At 61.7% G+C, this 13,739-nt stretch overlaps 2 protein-coding genes across 2 annotated transcripts in view; both read left to right on the top strand.

The window, feature by feature from the left end:
• MAP2K7 (mitogen-activated protein kinase kinase 7) overlaps window positions 1–2,589 on the top strand; it is a 72,773-nt gene extending 70,184 nt beyond the window's left edge. Inside the window, exons 13-16 of the mRNA XM_065419424.1 lie at window positions 115–231; window positions 742–920; window positions 1,680–1,805; window positions 2,540–2,589. Coding sequence (XP_065275496.1) covers window positions 115–231; window positions 742–920; window positions 1,680–1,805; window positions 2,540–2,589 — 472 coding nt within the window. The remainder of the gene's footprint in view (window positions 1–114; window positions 232–741; window positions 921–1,679; window positions 1,806–2,539) is intronic.
• A 375-nt stretch (window positions 2,590–2,964) lies between these two features.
• LOC135891759 (transforming growth factor beta receptor type 3-like) lies at window positions 2,965–13,143 on the top strand. Its single transcript, XM_065419423.1, has 13 exons — window positions 2,965–2,987; window positions 4,782–5,045; window positions 5,371–5,515; window positions 6,029–6,218; window positions 6,654–6,835; window positions 7,241–7,402; window positions 8,292–8,381; window positions 8,795–8,968; window positions 9,500–9,820; window positions 10,708–10,846; window positions 11,161–11,253; window positions 11,546–11,656; window positions 12,959–13,143. The coding sequence occupies exons 1-13, from the start codon at window positions 2,965–2,967 to the stop codon at window positions 13,141–13,143; spliced, it is 2,079 nt and encodes a 692-aa protein (XP_065275495.1).
• Window positions 13,144–13,739: the final 596 nt, after the last annotated feature.

The raw sequence follows: 13,739 nt of genomic DNA, 5'->3' as shown, positions 1-13,739 counted from the left end.
GATGCCCCCCCCTTGCCCTGAAGCCCCATGGCCCCTCCCCAACACAGCCCCCTCTGCCCTGGGTCCCAGAGCCCCCCCAGGACTCACTACAGCTTTCTCTTTCTCCCTGCCCAGGACCAGCTCCCCCATCCCCCCGTCGGATCGGGGAGCCTCGCACACCGGGACCGCGAGGGATGGCGGCAGCTTGGAGCCCGATCCTGCTGCTGCTGCTGCTGTGGGCCCAGTCGGCAGGTGGGTGCCAGGGGAATGGGGAGGCCAGTCTGGCCCCACTGGGAGATCGATGGGGGGAGAGGGGGTGTCATCAAATGGTTAATGTGTGTCCCAGTGCCCTGCTTCCCCTCTAACCTAGACAAGTGGTTTTTAAACCTTTTGTATTGGTGACCCTTTTCACGCAGCAAGCCACCGAGAGTGACCCCCCCCCTTATAAATTAAAAAGGTAGGTAATTTAATTGGGGCTGTGAGCTCTGTGGAACTGGCAGCTCACAACCTCCCTGTAACCTGCTGAGGGCTCATGACTCCCAGTTTGAGAACCGCTGCACTAGCCCCCACTCTCCTCCCTGAGCTGGGGATAGAACCCAGAAGTCCTGGCTGCTGTTGTCCATGATGTCCAGCTCCCCCTGGTCCTGTTCATTTCTGGGGGGCAGGAGCTTCCCCTTCCGGGCACAGACCAGCTGCCCCCACTTTAGGCTTCGCACTCCTATGTTTGGCTCCTGCTGACCCGGCCCTTTCTCTCCTCTACAGCCGCCTGGCGCTGGGCCCTGTGCCGGCCCAGCCCACTGTCCACTCGCCACCCTGTGCTGGGCTTCTGGGAGCGGATCCACGCAGGCTCGGGCTGCGCCAGCCGGGGGCGCTCAGCCTCGGGCCGGGAGGTGCATGTGCTTGTCCTACGGGGGCCAGCGGGGAGGATGGGAGCCAGACAGGTAGGTGGGAGGGGGTGTCCCTGCCCTGTCCTCTTCCAGCCTCACCCTGGGCCCCCCACCTCAGCTCCATTGCCCCCTGCCCTATCCTGTGCCCTCTCCCTGCTCTCTCCCCCAACTCCACCGTCTCACCCCCTGCCCTCCATCCTGCCCCCTTCCGTCCGCCCGACCTTCCTGGTCTCTGTCCTCCACCCTGTGCCCCTCAACCTGCCCCTTCCCTCTGCCCCACCCCCTCACTCCCTACCTTCTCCCTTGGCCCTTTCACCCCTCCTCACTCCCTGCCCCCACCCTGCCCACCCCCCTCACTTCCTGCCCTTCATCTTGTACTCCCACCCTGCCTCCTGCCCCTCCACTCTGTACCCCACAGCCTTGCGCCCTGCCCTGCATCCCACATGCCTCCCTTCCAGTCTGTGCCCCAAACCCCCTCCCCCAGTCCTGTCCCCAGCCCCCAGCTCCATAGTCCTGCTTCCTGTCCCCACCACCTCCCATCCCAACCCCTTGGCCTGCGCCACCACCACGCCCCTTCCCCCAACCCTGCTGCCTCACCCCCTGCCCCCACCACAATGTGCCCCCTCTCCTCTAGCCTCGCCTCCCACTCCCTGGTGCCCCAGCCCCTCAGCCAGCTACATGCCTGCCCTGGGCCCCACAAACGTCCCCGCCCCCACAGCCCCCACACGCGTCCCTGCACCCCCAGCCCCATGCCCTTGGGCCCTCCCCTATGGGCCTGGAGCCCCTAATGCAGGGACCTCTTCTTCCTCCCAGGTGAGCCTAGAACTGGGCCCAGCCCCCCCTGGCAGAGCCCCCATCTTCGTGCTCAGCTCCCCGGCGCCCGTGGTCTGGAGCCTCCAAATGGCCCAGGTGTCTCTTGGGGAGCAATGGACCTTCCAGGTGAGGGGGGGCAGCTGTGGGGCTCGGGTGAGGGGGTCTATGGGAGGGGAAGGTGGGAAGGGGGTGTAAGAGGGCTGGGAGGGGAAGGCAGGGACATCTGGGCAGCTGGAGGAGGGTGGGGCAAGCAGTGAGAGTGGAGGAGGTATGGGAGGGTTGGGGCAGGTGGGGAGCGGAGCTGGCGCAGGTGTGTGGGGGAAGTGTGGGGCCAACAATGGGGATTGGAGGAGGGGAGGGCCATGGTGGATGGGGGGTGGTGGAGGTAGCTGTGGCAGGGGCAGGTGAGCAGTGGGGGTGGTGGAGGGGTGGGAAGGGGGGGCTGGAGGTCACTTCTCTGGACTGGGGCTGGAGCAGGGTCTCTGGATGTGGGGCAGGGGGATGGGGTGCAGAGGGGCAGGGTGGGGGCTGGGGAATTGGGAGCATTTGGAGGAAGAGGAGTTTGGGCCCAGGGGCAGCGAGAGGAGTGGGGTGGGTGGAGAGGGGCTGGATGGGGGAGGGGCTCTCAGGCCAAGGGGCAGTGGGGGTGGGGGCACAGGCCGGGAGGCCGAGGTATTGATGGTTGGAGGATCCTCCCCCCAACAGTTACCCCTGGGGCTAGGAGGTGTGAGGAACCCAGGAGTCCTGTGGGGGCTGGGAGCGATGGGGAGCTGAGGTGGGAGTGGGGGGTATGTGGCACGCCATCGGGGATGGGATGTCCATTCTCCTGGTGACCCCTCACCCTTATGCCCCCCCTACAGGTCTCCCTGGGGTCCAGAGTCTCGGCCCTTGGGGGTGTCACTGTCACTGAGACCCGGCTGCCCCAGACCCCCCGAGGGCTCCTGCGCTGGGTGCATGAGGAGCACGGCGGGCTCAGCTCCCTGGCTGCGTATCGGGGCATCAACATGGTCTATGTGCAGCTGGGAGATGGTATGGGGGGCTGGGGATTGGACCCCCGTGTCAATGGGGGGAGGGGCTCCATGGGATGTGGGGATCAGATCCTCATGTCAGTGGGGGGAGAGGACCCAGGGGGGCTGGGGATTGGACCCCCGTGTCAATGGGGGGGAGGGGCTCCATGGGACGTGGGGATCAGATCCTCATGTCAATGGGGGAGGGGACCCACGGGGGCTGGGGATCGGACCCCATTTCAGTGGGGGAGGGGACCTCGGGGGTTGGACCCAGCCCCATGTGCCTGAGGGAGGGAATCCCAGGGAGATTCATAGATTCATAGATTCTAGGACTGGAAGGGACCTCAAGAGGTCATCGAGTCCAGTCCCCTGCCCGCATGGCAGGACCAAATACTGTCTAGACCATCCCTGATAGACATTTATCTAACCTACTCTTAAATATCTCCAGAGATGGAGATTCCACAACCTCCCTAGGCAATTTATTCCAGTGTTTAACCACCCTGACAGTTAGGAACTTTTTCCTAATGTCCAACCTAGACCTCCCTTGCTGCAGTTTAAGCCCATTGCTTCTTGTTCTATCCTCAGAGGCTAAGGTGAACAAGTTTTCTCCCTCCTCCTTATGACACTCTTTTAGATACCTGAAAACTGCTATCATGTCCCCTCTCAGTCTTCTCTTTTCCAAACTAAACAAACCCAATTCTTTCAGCCTTCCTTCATAGGTCATGTTCTCAAGACCTTTAATCATTCTTGTTGCTCTTCTCTGGACCCTTTCCAATTACTCCACATCTTTCTTGAAAGGCGGTGCCCAGAACTGGACACAATACTCCAGCTGAGGCCTAACCAGAGCAGAGTAGAGCGGAAGAATGACTTCTCGTGTCTTGCTCACAACACACCTGTTAATACATCCCAGAATCATGTTTGCTTTTTTTGCAACAGCATCACACTGTTGACTCATATTTAGCTTGTGGTCCACTATAACCCCTAGATCCCTTTCTGCCGTACTCCTTCCTAGACAGTCTCTTCCCATTCTGTATGTGTGAAACTGATTTTTTCTTCCTAAGTGGAGCACTTTGCATTTGTCTTTGTTAAACTTCATCCTGTTTAACTCAGACCATTTCTCCAATTTGTCCAGATCATTTTGAATTATGACCCTGTCCTCCAAAGCAGTTGCAATCCCTCCCAGTTTGGTATCATCCGCAAACTTAAGAAGCGTACTTTCTATGCCAATATCTAAGTCGTTAATGAAGATATTGAACAGAGCCGGTCCCGAAACAGACCCCTGCGGAACCCCACTCGTTATGCCTTTCCAGCAGGATTGGGAACCATTAATAACAACTCTCTGAGTACGGTTATCCAGCCAGTTATGCACCCACCTTATAGTAGCCCCATCTAAATTGTATTTGCCTAGTTTGTCGATAAGAATATCATGCGAGACCGTATCAAATGCCTTACTAAAGTCTAGGTATACCACATCCACAGCTTCTCCCTTATCCACAAGACTCGTTATCCTATCAAAGAAAGCTATCAGATTGGTTTGACATGATTTGTTCTTTACAAATCTATGCTGGCTGTTCCCTATCACCTTACCACCTTCCAAGTGTTTGCAGATGATTTCCTTAATTACTTGCTCCATTATCTTCCCTGGCACAGAAGTTAAACTAACTGGTCTGTAGTTTCCTGGGTTGTTTTTATTTCCCTTTTTATAGATGGGCACTATATTTGCCCTTTTCCAGTCTTCTGGAATCTCTCCCGTCTCCCATGATTTTCCAAAGATAATAGCTAGAGGCTCAGATACCTCCTCTATTAGCTCCTTGAGTATTCTAGGATGCATTTCATCAGGCCCTGGTGACTTGCAGGCATCTAACTTTTCTAAGTGATTTTTAACTTGTTCTTTTTTTATTTTATCTGCTAAACCTACCCCCTTCCCATTAGCATTCACTATGTTAGGCATTCCTTCAGACTTCTCGGTGAAGACCGAAACAAAGAAGTCATTAAGCATCTCTGCCATTTCCAAGTTTCCTGTTACTGTTTCTCCCTCTTCACTAAGCAGTGGGCCTACCCTGTCTTTGGTCTTCCTCTTGCTTCTAAAGATATGGGGGAGATATTGGGGGATCTACCCCAGGAATCCCCCATTCCTTAAGGGACCTCCGGGGTTAACCTCCCCCAACCTCCCCAGCCCCTCTGCATTCTCGCTCCCAGATGGGGTCTTGCCAGGTGCCTGCAAACTTCGCAGGAACTTCGTCTCCCCGACCCACTTCGCCTCCGACCTCCAACCACGGCCTCTGCGGGGCTGCCTGACCTCTGACCCCCCTTGGGACCCCGAAGTTCACATCATCCTCTCCAAAGGAACCACGCCCGGGTATGAACCGTACATCAGAGCATCCTCCAGGGCTGGGATAGCGGGGGGCTGTGGGTTGGGATTGAGGGGCACCAGCAGAGCTGGGGGCAGGGGAGAGCCCAGGGCTGGGATAAGGGGGGGGGGGGCGCTACGCATCAGGATTGAGGGGCACCAGCAAAGCTGAGGGGTGGGGGGGGAGCCCACAGCAAGGACAGAGGGGGCTTTGGGTCGGGATAGAAGGGCACTGGCAGAGCTGGGGGGGCCCTCCACCCCTTTTGCTGCTCAGCCCCATGGCAGGAAATTCCCAGCCCAGCTGATGGGGGGGGGGTCCCTGCCGTGTCTCCAGGCCCCCAGCCCATCTCACTGTGGAGCTCCAAGTGCCCGGAGGCTGCTGCTCCCCCCGGCGGGAGCTGATCGTGGTGCTGAAGAGCGAGGGTGCCACCAGCTGGCTGGTCCGAATCCACCACATGGCCGGGCGCCTGCGAGTCCTGGTAAGAGAGGGGCTCCCTGGGGATGGGAGAGGGGTTACAGGGGCCAGGAACAGCCCCCCATCCACAACCCCTCCATGCACACAGGCTGCTCCCCTGTGACCCCTCCCCCCGACCAGTCTCTCCCCCATGACCCTGACCCTTTGGCCTGATGCCCCATGGCGTCTGCTGAGCCCTCATGACCTTTAACCTCTGATATGGTTTCTCCTCCTGGCCCCAGCCCACTCTGGCCTGGTGTCCCCTTTTGCTAAGGTGAACCCAGGAGTCCTGGCGCCCAGCCCAGCTCCGCTGGTTCCAAGCCCTCTGGCTCCTGACTCAGTGGCTGGGGTGGAGCTGCCCCTCTCTGGAACTTCCCAGCCACTCCTTGCGCTGACACCTTGTTCACCTGGTCTGCTCATTTGTATAGCATTACCCATGATTCCTTGCTCCAGCCTCAGCCTGATCACCCTGAGCTGGAGCAGGGTCCAGGTTGGCCTTGGGCTCTGTCACTCTGCCCTTCCCTCCATTTCCTTACAGGCATCCCACGAGGTCTCGGTCAGCAGCACAGAACCAGAACCGGACCTGGCTGTGAGCAGCAGCATTTCCCTGGGCCTGGCCTATGCCAGCGATCCCATGGCCTGGGCAATGGAGCAGGGGCTGCCTGGGATCACATCTTACACAGAGGCTGAGCAGGTGAACAGATTCCTGGTCATCGTGGGGCTGGATGGTAGGTATCTCCTTGGGGGCAGGGAATGGGCACAGGGTGCAATGCCATGGGAGGGCCATTAGGGGGCCCACCTGACTCAGACCCTGCCCCGCCTCCAGTGCGGGGGGAGCTGGGAGCTGCAGTTCTGCCCTCTGGCCCCCTCTCCCCAGGCACAGCCAGACCCTTGGCGGCCCCCAGTGATGGGCGAGGCTCATGCCCCAGACAATGCCCTCAGGGCTGGCATGTCTGCCCCTCCCAGGGCACCATTACATCCAAAACCCCAGTGCCATGGTGAAGGGGGGGAATATGGGGACTAGGACACAGAGCTGGGCAGTTCTCAATCCAGCCAGCAGGGGGCAGAGTTGCTCTCTTTCTCTCATGTCCCCTCACCCTGTTCACCATCCCGCCCTGTTTCCTTCTTCCCCTCTGCCCCCTCACTCTGTTTTCTCCTGCTAGGGGACCCCAAGGCCCCCCACCCCTCCATCCCGCTCCCCAGACCTGCCAAGATCTCCCCCATGGTCTGGGAGAGGAGCCGGGCGGCCTCAGGAGGCGGGAGCGCTGTGCGGCTGGCGGGAGCTCTGTCTGTGGCGTGTCTGAGCGAGAGGGTGGCTGTTCATGTCAACAAGGACATGCTCCAGGTGAGGAATCCCCTTGTATAAACAGTTCCTTCAGTGCGGCACTAGGGGGCGCTGTGCTGCAGGGAGTGTGATGGGGGCTCAGCAGGGGGCGCTCTCCCCTCACAATCAGTGCTGGCCACAGGGCGGCACTAGGGGTCATTGTGCTGCAGGAAGTGTGGTGGGGGCTCAGCAGGGGGCACTTTCCCCTCACAATCAGCGCTGGCCCCAGGGCGGCACTAGGGGGCGCTGTACTGCGGGGGCTCAGCAGGGGGCGCTCTCCCCTCCCAGTCAGTGCTGGCCCCAGGGTGGCACGAGGGGGTGCTGTGCTGCGGGGAGTCAGGTGGGGGCTCAGCAGGGGGCGCTCACCCCTCCCAGTCAGTGCTGGCTGTGTCAGTCTCATAGTCTCCCCCCACCCGCCTCGGCCAGGCTGCCAGACTCTCCCCAGCCCGAGTGACCCTGCGGGACCCCAGCTGTGCAGCCCAGTCCAATGGCACCCACTTCCTGCTGGAGTCTCCCCTGGCCGGCTGCGGTGCCCTGCGCATCCCGGCCCTGGACCCCACGTCGGGCGTCTGGCGGTACCAGAATGCGGTGAGCCGGGGGATAGGGGGCACAATGTGGGGCTGAGAGTGCATGGGGGTGGGGGGAGACGTGAAGTGAAAGAGTCTGGGGGTCTGCAAAGGGGCTAGAATGTTAGGGGAGTCGAGGGGACCAGGACAGGGTCAATGGGGGCTGGACAGGGCTGGAGAACAGGGTGACACTGGCAGGGCCGGCTCCAGGGTTTTGGCCGCCCCAAGCAGCCAAAAAAAAAAAAAAGCCGCGATCGCGATCTGCGGCGGCAATTCGGCGGGAGGTCCTTCGCTCCGAGCGGGAGTGAGGGACCGTCTGCCGAATTGCCACCGAATAGCTGGACGTGCTGCCCCTCTCCGGAGGGGCCGCCCCAAGCACCTGCTTGCTAGGCTGGTGCCTGGAGCCGGCCCTGGACACTGGGAAACTGGAACTGGGGAGGAGTGGGAGAAGTGAGGACTGGGAAGGCTTGACAGAACAAGGAGCAATGGTCTCAAGTTGCAGTGGGGGAGGTCTAGGTTGGATATTAGGAAAAACTCTTTCACTAGGAGGGTGGTAAAGCACTGGAATGGGTTCCCTAGGGAGGTGGTGGAATCTCCTTCCTTAGAGGTTTTTAAGGCCCAGCTTGACAAAGCCCTGGCTGGGATGATTTAGTTGGGGATTGGTCCTGCTTTGAGCAGGGGGTTGGACTAGAACCTCCTGAGGTCCCTTCCAACCCTGATCTTCTATGATTCTAAGGCTGGGGTTAATGGGAGGACTGGGGGAACTGGAATTCTGTGGGGCTGGGAGAATTGGTCCTGGTTCTGGGCTCTGCCCCCACCATCCTGGGGTGCTGGGGTCTCGTCTGATGCTCCCATGTTTCTGATTGTGCCGGTTGCTCCCCACCCCTCCCCCCACTTTCCCCTCCCCCCAGGTGGTGCTCTGGGGCAGCAAGCCAGGGGCAGTGCCCAGGGGTCCCCCGCTCCCAGTGGGACAGGCTGAAGATAGCTCGGAGTCCATTGAGGTGGGCGAGGGGGGAGGGGAGGTGTCTTTGGCCGGGCGGTTCTGGCGCCGCTGTGGGGCGGGTCCCTCAGGTCCTTTCAGTGGGGGAGGACCTGGGATTGGTGGGTTCCCTCCCAAACTATTGGGAGCAGCTCAAAGTGGGGGAGCACACTGTGGGCCCACTGCGAACCCCCCTGGCCTGGGTTGGGGGTTCCTGGCTCCCAAGGGCTCCTGGTTCAGTGGGGACCGAGCAGCAGCCATGGGGAGATAAATAATAATAAAAATAAAAAATAAATTTTTTTGGAGAGCCTTGGTTGGGGAGGTGTCCTAGGGTTTGGGAAGACTGAGATAACTGGGGAGTCTCTGGGACTGGAGTTCTGGGGGCTGGTCCCCATGTCCCCTATACCCCCCACACCCTCTGCTCCTCTCCCACAGTTCTCCTGCTCCTCCCCAGCCCTGAGCCAACCGTCCCGCTCTGCTGAGCCCATCCCGGATCTGCCCTTCCACCTGGGCCGTGTCCTGCTCAGCCTGGAGGTCTACAGCTCCGAGGCCTTCGCCAAGGCCCAGGGACCCTGCACGGTGTCGGCCAACAGCCGCGTCTTTGTGGAAGTAACTGCGGGGGAGGCGCCATCCAGCCCCATGGCACTGGGATTCCCCTCCCCTCTACCCCAGCAGGCCTGGGGCTTTGCCCAGGGCCCCATCACCTTCGGGAGGGCAGATCTATGAGGGGCTGTGCTAGCCAGGTCCCCCCCCACCAGGCTGGTTAACCTGCTGGAGCTGTGGGGTCCTCTCCCGCAGGCCCCTTCCACACCCACAGGGGGATTGCTCCAGGCTCTGGGGCAGGAGCTGTGGAGAAAGTTACAATATTAACCTGGCAGGAGGTGAGATTGGTGGTGGTAGAGCAGGGGGCTGGGCTCTATCCCCGGCTCTGGGTGGGGAGCGGGGTCTAATGATTTAGAGCACAGGGGGCTGGGTTCTATCCCCAGTTCTGGGAGGGGAGCAGGATCAGGGATTAGAACGGGGGTGGGTGCCAGGATTCCTGGGTTCCAGGCGTGGGGGTGAGATCATGTTTGTGGAGTGGGACCCAGCTGGCCTGAGGCGTCCCATCCCCTCCTGAGCTCTCCCCAACCCTCTGTGCAGGCTGCGCTGGCTGCCTTCGACCCTGGGCTTAGCTTCAGCATCCGCCTCTGCTTCCTCTCGCCAAGCTCCTCCTCCTCGCTGGACTCACCCTACATCCTGGTGCGGGGGGGCTGCCCGGCCCACCCCGACGTCTCTCTGCACCCGCCCCACACGGGGGCTGCAGGCCGGGCATTGTCCCCCAGCTCCCAGGAGCTGCAGCGCCTCAGCTTCCTGCTCCGGCCCCTCTACAATGACTCCATCCAATTCCTGCACTGCCGCCTGGCCCTCTGCACCCAGGAGCCCCAGGGCCAGGCTGGAGCCTATGGGGGCGCCCTCCCCAAGGTCTGTACCACGCTGCCGGATGACATCGGGAGGATAAAAGCCCAGCTACTGCTGCAGCAAAGGGGGGGGGGGTCTCCTTTAGCTCAGGCGGCAGCGTGGACCAGCCCCAGTTCTACCCTTGCCTCCAGGGGTTGTCCCCCAGGCTGGATTTCTACCCTGGGCTGCAGGCAATGCTGGGAGCAGGGCCGGCTCTGGCTTTTTTGCCTGGGGCGGCAAAAAAGCCTCCCGCTGCCCTCCCCCCCCCCCGGCGGGGAGCGTGGCAGGGGAGGGCAGCGAGCCCGGCCGGGGCCCCGCTCTCCCCGGCCGGCCGGAGCGCCGGGGGAGGGCAGCGAGCCCGGCCGCGGCCCCGCTCTCCCCAGGTGAGCGCCGCCCCCCTCCAGGTGCCGCCCCAAGCACATGCTTGGAGAGCTGGTGCCTGGAGCCGGCCCTGGCTGGGAGCACCTGGAGGGCAGGGGCTGAATCCCCCAGGCCAGTACAATGGTCCCTGCTGGGGGCGGAGGGAGGGTGCCCCAGGGGGCCAACTCTGCCCGTGGGTTCAACGCTGCAGGGGCTGCTCTGGGAGGAGAATGGAGTCTAGTGTTTACAGGGCCAGGCCCCCTGGCTTCCACCCCCAGTGCTGGGGGGAGTTTGGGGTCCAGTGGCTGGAGTCAGGACTCTTGGCCACAGTTGTGACCCTTGGCAAGCAGCTGGGAGGGGGCAGACTTTCTCTAGGACAAATCAGTGCCAATCTATACCAGTTAGAACCAGCGTGGCTGGGCTCAGGAAGGGGGTGGGACCTCAGGGCTGGGACCAATAGGGTGGAGGGAGGGGCTGGGCTTGGGAAGGTTGGGGGGGGGTGAGCATCCAGTACTGGGACGAGATGCCTGTCTGAGCCTTGTCAGTTTCAGTGTGGGCCCCAGGCCGGGGCATGCCCCAGCAGCCGCGTGGGGGAGCCGAGCAGCGGGCGGTTCCAGTACACCTTCACCAAAGCAATCATCGTAACGGTGGGGAGCCTGACCAGAGCCACCAAACCCACCCCAGGAACAGGTGAGACCTGGGACGGGCTGGGGGCTGGTTATGGGAGCAGGCACAGAGACTGCAACACACCAAAGCCCTGATGCAATCGCCCTGCAGTGCAGCGCCCCTAGCACTGGGCTGCGAACCGGGGTCAGCACTGACAGCCAGGGGAGAGCGCCCCCTACTGAGCCCCTGCCCTGTTCCCTGGTGCACAGCGCCCCCTAGCACTGGGCTGGGGCATTGGGACCAGCGCTGACAGCCAGGGGAGAGCGCCCCCTAGAGGAGATTAGGGGCGGTCTCCATTGTTCTCTCAAAATGTTTCTGGCTTCCTTGTCCTCTCCCAGCAGATCCCTTTCCGGTGCCCTTTCCTCTGGCTGGCAGGAGGGGGAAGGTGCTGAAGGAGGCACCCCGGCCAGAGCAGGGAGAGACCCCCCCTGGTAAGAGATGCCTTCTCGATATCACCCCCCCAAACCCCCTGGTGGTCCACTTGCTTTGCAAGCTGCAGAGAGCACATAGCTCCCCTTGGTTTCAGTGGGAACAGAGGTCATGCTGGGAATCAGGATTCCTGGGTTCCATTCCTTGTTTGGGGGGGGGGGGGCTATTGGGTGAGAGCAGGGTGGAGGAGGAGTCTGGGAGCCTGGACTCCTGGGTTTCTCCCCCCCCCCCAGCACTGGCTCTGCATCTGCTCCTGGGGGTGGCTGTGGGGCTCACTCTCCCAATTCCCCACAGCCCCCCTGCCCCAGGGCCTGGAGCTGCCCACCGTGGTGGGCATCGTCTTCTCAGCTTTCGTCATCGGCGTCTCTCTCACTGGGGGGCTCTGGCTCATTCACTCCAGGACAGGTAGGAGGGGCTGTCGGTTGAGGTGGGGGTCAGGAGATGGATGGTGCCCCCATTGATCCAGTTGCCGCCCATACCCCCCCCCCCATGCCAGTGGTTCCTTCCTAGCCAATACATTTGGGGGTGGGAGTGGGCTTGTCATGTGTCACATGCATGTGTGTGTGTGTGGGGGGAACCAGGGGACTCCACGGGAACTCTTCTCTGTACCCTGGAGTCTAAAGCTACCAGCATCCCCAGAGCCCCAGGGAAAAGCCCCCTTAACTCTGGGGGGGAATCTTGGAGCCAGAACTCCTGGGTTCTGTCCCAGCTCTGGGTGGGGAGTGGCATCTAGTGGGTTAGAGCAGGGAGTGGCTGAGAGCCAGGACTCCTGTGGGGCTAATGATTAGAGCAGGCTGAGAGTCTTAGAGCAGGCCGAGAGTCAGGATGTCGAAGGGTTACTGATTCCTAGCCCCCATCCCAGCACTCTGCCATCCCCAGCCCTTTCTCCTAAGCTCTGACAGCCCCAGTCCTGGCCCACCCCCAGGCGCTTGGTCTGTCTTCCACAGAGAGCCTGCGGGACTCCCTGCCACGAGGTCTAAGGGTTTAGCTGGCGTCAAATAAAACTGGCTGTCTATAGCTAAGGAATGGGGTGGCAAAGGCAGGGTGGGATGAATCCAGGCAGCAGATGACACTCGAGGATGGGAGAGGCAGCGGATTCAGTCTTGACAGGGGGGATAATCCTTGTTCCTTGCTATGAGCTGGTGGAACTCCTTGCCACAAGGGCTCTGTGGAGTTGGGAGTTTAGCAGGGTTCAGGGAGGGATTTGATGGTTCTACTGTGAATGAGAACAATCCAGAGACACCAGCGTGGCTGCCAGGCATACCCCGGCGCATGGTTATGGGAGCAAGGGGGAGGGTTGGGAGCAGGGGACGCACAGCGGGCAGGGTTGGGGGGAGGGGACGCACTGGGGCAGAGCAGGGGGGCAGGGCAGGGCAGGGGAAGCACTGGGGCAGAGCAGGAACTAGGGACTGAAAAGTGAACTCTGAAGCTCAACGCCCCTCTGGGGCTGCCTGGGAAATACCCCCCCCAGTGGAGGAAGGTGGTACCGCAAGTGTGGAGATGGGGCCCCAGCCCTGCGTGGGGCCGGGTGTATGGAAATCCCCCGGCGTGGGTGGGATTCCCTGCCACAGGGCGGGACATTGAGCCGTGTGGGATGAATTGGGCTGTGGTGTGTGGTGGAGCATTGGGGGGAGGGGAGGGGATGGGAGCATGGGGTGGATGGGGGGGGCGCCCCCACTGACCCATCTATCTGTCTCCCTCTGGCAGCTCACAGGGGCCTCCCTGTCCATGCTCTTAGGGATACGCTGGCACCGGCCCCACCGTCACCACCTGCAGGCGCCCGGCCCTGCGGCTCCCGGGATCAGGAGCCCATCGGACTCTGCTCAGCACAGCCAGGGAGGCGACTCGGGGAAGGGCCTCTCCACCTGGCCCGAAGGGCCCCCTCCGTGTGACCGGCAGCCAGCGGGCGGCAGGCCTCGCTCAGGCATCGGGGCTGCGGCGCCGGCTGGTTCTTTGCCGGCTGCGGCGCGTGTTTGCACTTTCTGTGTATAAATGTGACCGCGGAGGACGCACCGGCGCTGCCCGTGTGTTATTGTACGCGGCGTCGCTGCTGCCAGGGGCCGGGACGCAGGCTGCTTTCCCCTCACATCCTTTAATTCTCTGCCGGCAGCCAGGGGAGGGTTACAGCGACGGGCTGAGGAGCCATCTCGGCTTACTGGGGCACAGGACAGATCTCAGCTCACATCTCTCCCCTGCATCTGGGTCGGGGGGTGCAGCTCACCCCTCCCTCTGCCCCAGCCCAGCCCCCTGGGGAGATGCTCATGCAGGGAGCCAGATGCAGAGAAGCCCCAGGGCAACCAGGCTGGTGCTCCCCCCTCACCCCAAACAGGCGCCCTGACTGTCCCACTGTGCCCACCTTCAGCCATGGGGGGACCCAGGGTCTGGCTGGCAAGAGGGGCCCACGAAGGGCGGGCAGCTGAGTCCTCCTGCCGGCTCCGTCACATGGTGGCTGCGGGTCCCAGCAGCAACTTCCAGGCGAGGGGGGACG

This window comes from Emys orbicularis, chromosome 19, assembly GCF_028017835.1.
Source record: "Emys orbicularis isolate rEmyOrb1 chromosome 19, rEmyOrb1.hap1, whole genome shotgun sequence".
Taxonomy (NCBI): Eukaryota; Metazoa; Chordata; order Testudines; family Emydidae; genus Emys; species Emys orbicularis.
The sequence above is the reverse complement of the archived record's forward strand: the minus strand, read 5'-3'. Positions and strand labels throughout refer to the sequence as shown.